The sequence below is a fragment of the Orbicella franksi genome, chromosome 10, assembly GCF_964199315.1.
Source record: "Orbicella franksi chromosome 10, jaOrbFran1.1, whole genome shotgun sequence".
Taxonomy (NCBI): domain Eukaryota; kingdom Metazoa; phylum Cnidaria; class Anthozoa; order Scleractinia; family Merulinidae; genus Orbicella; species Orbicella franksi.
This window is the reverse complement of record NC_138154.1, coordinates 16,662,695-16,670,492: the sequence shown is the minus strand read 5'-3', so window position 1 is coordinate 16,670,492 and position 7,798 is coordinate 16,662,695. Positions and strand designations below refer to the sequence as shown.

Here is a 7,798-nt window from a genome sequence, read left to right as displayed (position 1 = left end):
GCTTGAAAAATCACATACAAAGACAAAAAAATAAATAATTGAAAATAAAATAAAGTGAGACCCAAGTTGGCAGAACAGCTAATTTTGTTGTTCAGCAATACATATCACTAACCCGCAGAGCAGGCGTCATTTTTTTCTTCTTTTTTTGTATTTTAAGCGAACTGGGTGTTTTGGACGATTGCTGTCTGACAATACTTGAGTCTCCACAGACGCTTATTTTTTACTGCGAGTTATCTTTGTTCGAGAGCACGAGCGATGCGAGCGCATCACTGAGCGAGCGCGGGACGCGGGACGGGGCGCGAGTTGCCTTTCCTCAGGGCCACTCCGCTGCGTTCGGGTTTTTTCAAATCCTCTGCGGTTAATAATTTTGCTTGCGATATCGACGATCCTAACTCGAGAGGGTCTACGTCAGTGGTTAATGCAGTCGAAACCTATCAAAATAACGTCATATTTCCAGGTTTGTAAGGCCTGGACAGACACATAAAGGCGATTCTCAAAATTCTTTCATCACAAAGCAAAAAGAGAAAATATAATAGGGAAAAAGCCATCACTAGCGATTGGTACATTGAGAGGAAGATCTGTTGGCCTTACATGAAGTATCTTCGCGGGTTCATGGAGAGGAAAATCTGTTGGCCTTACATGAGTTATCTTTTGGACATGCCCCTTGGCGTCTCTCGGCCGTTTGTCAAAGTTGAATCTGCATGAGTTTCTATTGAGTTAGACCATCTGGTTTGTAAACTACCTTCATTTTCTGCTCTTGGAGCCATATTTTTGTTTTAAAACGCTAGTTTTTATTTCCACTCGCGAAAACAACCTCCTCGAGATCTTTCTGTCGATTCATTTGATTGGTGAAGGTGCGCGGGAATTGCGGGCAGTCGACGGTTTTTGAACAGAGAAGCAATAAGGATGGAAAATCCACCGAACCAAACCATCTACATCAACAACCTCAACGAGAAAGTCAAGAAGGATGGTGAGTGTTATTAAGAGTCGCAATTGATACTAGTCAAGCGATAAACAGCGAGATGTCTTCCGTTCACAACGCAACGAATGCGGTTTGAAACGTTTTGTGGTTAAGTGTTGTGGAATGGAAATACACGTGCGCGTCAAGCGTTGCATTGCTGTTTTGATATAGAGCTGTAGATCGCAGCCTCGCGTTAGTTAAAGGTGGAGCTACGAGTCTTTTACTGATAGGTACAAACTCGGAGCTCGTCTTGAATCCTTTACCATGTTTAAATGAGCTCTCACTGCTGTGAAATACAGAGTTTCGTAGGAAATTCACCCATCCTATATGTAAGCTTACTTCAAAATGCCTTATAACATTTTTACGTGTATTACTGCAGGCTGTAGCATACTATAACGCGGGCCAAATTAGCTATGTTATGCAGAGGCAGCCTTCAAGTACAGTGGCAACTGAATTCTTCAGTTGTCAGTTGACACTGAAACAGGAAAACACACACTGAAGTGTAGCCACATTGATTAGGTGCGGGTCTAGGATAAATGGTGACTGATTTCCGAAACAACGAGTGCCTTTTAGAGGGATCCAGGGCCATGCTCGCTTAGGAAATGCTCTGGATTTTTTAGGGGGTTTCTGACCAATTTCCGTAAAACGGTGGAAACCGGTTTGGATCCATGCCTGTTGATGATCATCTGCTGGTAATTTCAGACCTTGAACTGCTTCAACAATGTTATTTGCTTCACAGTGTGAACACCTCGCATTAAAACTATGATTTCGTTGGGTGACTCATCATCAGTTATCTGAAGTTTGGCAGGCTGTAATGCTAACTTTCTTGCCCAAAGTACATGTACAATGCACTTGGTATCGTTTCATGAAGTTGTCAGTGAAAATAATGTTTTCATATACAAGCACAGAGGAAGCTTAAAAGAAGCTTCCTTTGTTGAGAGAACCCCTGATTTGAAGTTGAATCCATACTTACTGAAAACACTTTCACAACTCAAATTATGAAATGATACCAACTATGTTGTACTTTGAAATTGAAACCTTTAGGAATTGTTCTGCCAAACGTCAGATCAGTTTTTTTGTGTTCATGAGGTGTTCGTGCTTACATGCTTACACACGAATATAAGTGAAGGGTTTCTAAACATTATGTTACCTACTAATTTACAGTGTACATGTATAACACATTTTCTTTTGATGTTTGCAGAATTGAAGAAGTCACTGTATGCCATATTTTCACAGTTTGGACCCATTTTAGACATTGTTGCACTTAAGACCCTCAAAATGAGAGGTCAGGCGTTTGTAGTGTTTAGAGACTTAACGAGCGCCACAAATGCACTGCGCTCAATGCAAGGATTCCCGTTTTATGACAAGCCAATGGTAAGTTCTTTGCTTATACAGTGTAGAATGAACCGACCCTACAGCTTGAGTGGTATGTATCATACAGTGGTTTGTGACCAAAAAATTGTTTTTGGAGGTATGATTATGCTTGCTGAGAATGCTGACTGGTAGAAAATGATTAATTTCGAGTTGATGCTCTCTGCAAACATCAATGGTTTGAAAAGTCTTTGTATCCCTGTATAATCTTTTTTTAATGACCATAGTTTTTAGTGTGCATGTTATGCATGGATAATTAAGTTCAGGAAAAGTTTCTACAAGAATATTATTTTGGCAGATCCTAAAGATAAATAAATATAATTATTTTTCTTCTAGATGGTTTATTAAGGGCCGAATATTTCATTTCACTACAAGCAGTCAATATTGTTGGCATGGTTTGATTAAAAAATACTTGTCAATATTGCAGCAGATCTACTGTTTGAAGTCTGATAACTTGAAATGAAGATCATGAAAAACAGCTGGATAAACTTCCTGTTAAAAACTTGAGTGCATTAATTTACATCTGTAGGAAAACTTTTTTAATTTGAGAGCTTTGCCAAAGTTTTTTTTAGCAGTTTGATTAAATATTCTGGCTGTCAAATTATTGAGAGTCTTTACTGTGTTGTTAAGTTTATTCTGATGACATCTGTTATTCAGCAATCAGGGGCAATGAATATTTAACCTATGGTCAGCGATGTTGTTAGTATGCTAATGAATCCTCTTTTGTTTGAAAACAGAGAAAAATTATTTTTTTGTTATGTTGAATGATCTTCATGGATCCTAGTTACTAAGATATTATTTTCCAAAGTATAATTTGGCTTGAGTGAGGATGTATCAGAGGTTGTTTGTGAGTATTTGAAAACATGCTTGTTTGGTAGTATTAAGAGAACAAGTCCTTCTTGTACAGCACTATTTTTAGCTACAAGGTGTCAATTTGCATAGAGGACATTTTTTGCTAAGTTTGAAGGAAGTAAATTGAATTTGTAAGGGTTTCGTCCTGTAACAAGTTAGAAAGCTATTGAGGTTTGTCCTGGAGTAGTGCTGGAAAGATTTTAAAATCAGTGCATTAAATTGCACTTGTTTCAAGGTCCTGGTTTTCTACATAATTCTGTCATGTAAAGAAACATGAAGGCATTCTGAGACCATATTATTGCCATGTAGTGATGCTGTAAATGGTTTGAACCCAGGAGTATCCAGTTGTTCAGCTAGCGTGATTATGCAGGTTAGGGTACAGTAGTTCTCAAAAGAACTCTTGTTGGTGAATGACATTTTGGCAACCTGAGCGGGAGTCATCTTCAGAGTCAAGTGACTTTGAAAATGACTTGACCCTGAAGATTACTTCCCCTCAGTTCACTGAAATGTCTATCACGGACAACAGTTTTGTCAAAAGTGCCCTCACTAGACGTTAAGCTTGTTGTTCTGATGCTGTGAAGTTTTTACATCACTTTTCCTCTCACTGCATGTGTTAGAGAATACAATATGCTAAGAGCAAGTCTGATGCTGTAGCGAAAAAGGAAGGAACATATGTTCAGAGAGAGAAGAAACCCAAAGAGAAGAGAAAAGCTCCAGAACAAGGTAATGCTGCAATGAACACTGATCATCACTTTTGTTCCTTGATGTCTTTGACCTCGCAATAACATAGTTTTGCTTCTGTATAAGATTTCAGAATTTATTTTTAATGGAAAAATTTTCACACAAGTGTATTGGTTTCTATAGTTGTGTGGTAAATTCTGTTCAATGTTTTTTTTCTGTTTTTACATGTACAGTGTCACTATCATTATCCATTCATGCTCTGTACACCAGGAATGGAGGGACAATGTGGTGAATGAATATTATTGGGATTCCATGTCATTCTTTTTCCGAAATTTGTAGGCTTTTATATCATGCAATGAGATTAATGTGCACAATGCTAAATACAAATAAAAACTGCAAATATATTATAGACAGATTGAAAGCATTATTCTAATTCAAAGAGGGACAGCTTAAAATCAAATGGAGTTTGCCTTTTGGTACACACGAGTGTGATGGAGGAACTTTCATTTTAGTATTGTTATTGTAACATGTAAAAAAAAAATGTTGTGGAGCTTGATTTACATTGTAGTACTCATTCCTGTGCTAACCTATTTTGTTTGGCCCATGCAGTTAAACCAGCCAAACGACAAGCAGCTGCCCAGCCTGTTCCTGCTGCAGTTGCTCAGCCTGTTGCTGCACCAATTGCACCAAATGGTAATGGAATATTCATGTTTTCAACTTTAACCTGTCCTTCATGCTAAATCAATAATTGTTTTTGGTGAAGAGGTGTTATTTTTATTTTTGAAGTGGAACTTTTTGCTACTTTTTATATTTCCTATTTTGAATGATAAAATGACATTTAGCCTAATTAATGTGTCTGTCATTTTCTGGTTCCACAGTCATCCCAACTCCAGTACAGCCAGCCGTGGTGTTACCTGAGCAGCCCAACAATATCTTGTTCTTGACTAACCTACCAGAGGAGACAACTGAGTTGATGTTGTCTATGTTATTCAACCAGTACCATTCCTGGATTAAGGATTTTCTGCTTAATAAATGCGTGCAAAATTTTCCCGTCCATTTTTTATTTTGTTTCATATTGAATTTTCTCGCCAAGCCAATCTTAATGCTTAACAGTGTTCATATATTTGCTGCGTTTCCATGTATCTCTAGGGCAGTTTAATTGGGAGGAAAGAAAGCTTTATCATGTTGTAGATGTACAAGTTTCTTCTAGACAATGTTGCATTAGTTTCCAATTTTGGTTACCCATCAAAAACCATGCAGAACAGTTTTGAGAGTTAACATATCATGGCACTTGCCCCTTTTAGTTGAAATGTCTTTGCAAAGAATCCTCTTTGTTGTCATCTCATACTCTTTGTTTTTTGTTTAAAATTCAGTTGACAACTTTGTGATTTAAGTGACATTGTTTTGCTGTTTTGTTTCTTTCTTTGTACTTTGCAATTTCTTGCTACAGATTTCCTGGATTCAAAGAGGTTCGTTTGGTTCCAGGCCGATCAGACATTGCTTTTGTGGAGTTTGAAAATGAAGTACAGTCAGGAACAGCCAAAGAAGCTCTGCAGGGATTCCGTATTACTCCATCACGGGCCATGAAAATCTCCTACGCTAAGAAGTGATCTGCTCTGGGCACCACTGTTATCAATAGTTATTTCCATGCAAGTCAATTAGAGGATGTTACCATCAACATGCTTGCACCATCAACAGGAGCCCACCATTGTTAGTCATTTGATCTGTTTGCTTTTTGGTGACAGACTAGTTCCACAGGCAACATTTTAAAATTAACTTTAGTGTCATTCTTTATCAATTTGATACCAGTTTCTTTTTCAATCCAAAATAAGTATAGTAACAGGAGTATATCATGTCACACACAATAACAGGATGTGTGTTTTTGAATTGTTTATTCTGATTAATTTGAAAGAAATTTTATAACCACAAAAAAACTGAAGAAAGAATTTTAATTTTGATGGTGAGGTATAAAAGCAGGGCCAGTCTTATTTCAAAATGGTGAAGATCCTTGATTTTTATGGACAAGAATTTTCGTTTTATCATTGGTGGCATTGCACAGAGCTGTCGATATAATTATTTAGATAACACATACTGATTGCAGCATTGCACTTGGCTGCATTTTAAGCATTAGTTTGATCTGACCGCAGCATTGCACATTAAGGCTGCCATATTGTAACATGAACGGTTTCATTTTCTCCACTGTAGCATCATCTAGCTGCAAGTTAAACTTCTCTTTGATTGCAGCATTGCACAAAGCTGTGTTATTTTTTTGATGAATGTTTGGAACTTAAATTACTTGTAGTTTATTGAGCTGATACACTGTTAGCATTGCACATGAGCTGAAGTGACAAAACATGATCTTTTGTTCCGGCATTGCACATGGCTGGGGCTTATCAATGATACTACACTCACAAAATTTACCATCTATCCATAGGCCTGGTAGAAGCGATGTTCAATAACAAACCATATTAAAATATTGTTTGAAATAAAATGGCATGTTTCAACAATGTTCTGTTTTACCCTTATGTGTTTGTAAGTTTACTTCCTGTTAATTAGCACTTGTGCGAATAACATATCCAGAGACAAGGTTAGTCACGGTCATGATGTGGGAGTCATTGTTCAGGGTTTGCCCACATGGCCTGTAATGGCTGCAAAGAGCCAACCTTATACTGTAGTCAATAAACACCCAGTGCTACAAAGGGCCACCTTAAGCCTCCTGAAGCAAGAAAGCATTTCCATGTTTCTTTACAAACAGCAGTACAATGTAAGAAATATTGCATTGTTGTTATGGGGTGTAAAATCACTTGCCTTGAAGTTAGGGTGACCCAACTGTGTAACACACAGTATATACACACAACTCTCTTGCCCTACCTTTCAGGGACACGCAAGGTATATCCAGTGGAAAAAAATATGCTGCCGTGGCCTGGTTAGCTCGGTAGAGTGCCAGACTGCTGTGAGGTGAGGGTTTGAGCCCCAGACCAGACCAACACTGAGGAGAATGTGCTGCCTTTGTAATTATATCTGCAAATAGTGAGACATTGAAGTCTTCTTCAATTAGGACTATAAATTGCAGGCCCCGTCTCCCGCATCTTCAGTGTTACAGGGTTAGCAGGGGGCGTTAAAGAACCCACACACATCGAAAAGAGTAGGGCACGTAGTTCCTAGTGTTGTGGTCTGGCCTTGTCTCACTGGTTGGTGCTCTTACATAGGGTTAACCTCATTGTACCTTTCCCCCTTGGACAGAATTGTCCAAGAAAAATTGCTAATTGCCATTTCCACATCCCCCATAATACACCTTGTTTGCCCCCAAAATTTTGCACAAGCAATTTCTTTAGTTTCTCTTGGGATGACTGTAATACCCAGGAGAAATGGGAAACAAAGGTTATGCAGAATTTTGGGGGGCAAACAAGGTGTACTGTGGGGGATGTGGGAATGGCTGATGACCAGTTTATTGGATGATTTGAATCAGCCCTTCTGGTGTATAGCAATTAGAAACCGAGATTGCAAAGCATTAAAATACTGATGTGGAGTAAATATGAAATAATTGAGTTCATATCTTCCCATGAGGAGTGAAATGATGTTGAGTATATATGAAATAATTCACATTTGAACTGCAGTTGTTGATGAAAGTGAAGAGGGAGACAATGAGTGGCTTCATAGCTCAGTTGGTAGACCATCGCACTGGTATTCGGGGAAATCACGGGTTCAAATCCCGCTGAAGCCCTGATTTTTTCAGGCTTCTTTCCGATTGCTTAAATTGGAAAATTTACTGCAATGATCATTCTTCACTTGCATTAAAATACTATATGGCCCCAAGGCTTCAGGGACTTGAACATAATTACTTTGAGGTTGAGAAAGTCACGGAATTTTATCTTGAGGTTGTCGCAAATTATTTTATTAGATGTTTTCGCATAGACAAGGCAATTTTGTTTT

The 7,798-nt window shown here is 38.3% G+C and overlaps 1 protein-coding gene across 1 annotated transcript; it reads left to right on the top strand.

Annotated features, from left to right (window-relative positions):
- The first annotated feature begins 524 nt into the window (after positions 1 to 524).
- Positions 525 to 6,381, top strand: LOC145500403 (U1 small nuclear ribonucleoprotein A-like). The gene is made up of 6 exons (XM_081479924.1): positions 525 to 970; positions 2,163 to 2,335; positions 3,802 to 3,907; positions 4,475 to 4,558; positions 4,744 to 4,861; positions 5,316 to 6,381. Exons 1-6 carry the CDS (start codon positions 907 to 909, stop codon positions 5,473 to 5,475), a joined length of 705 nt encoding a protein of 234 aa, XP_081336050.1. The 5' UTR covers positions 525 to 906; the 3' UTR covers positions 5,476 to 6,381.
- Positions 6,382 to 7,798: the final 1,417 nt, after the last annotated feature.

Excerpts from the sequence above, each read along its gene's own strand:
- LOC145500403 (XM_081479924.1), top strand. The coding sequence starts at position 907 with ATGGAAAATCCACCGAACCAAACCATCTACATCAACAACCTCAACGAG. Across the intron at positions 971-2,162 it reads CGAGAAAGTCAAGAAGGATG|AATTGAAGAAGTCACTGTAT; the intron begins GTGAGTGTTATT and ends TGATGTTTGCAG. Across the intron at positions 2,336-3,801 it reads CGTTTTATGACAAGCCAATG|AGAATACAATATGCTAAGAG; the intron begins GTAAGTTCTTTG and ends TGCATGTGTTAG.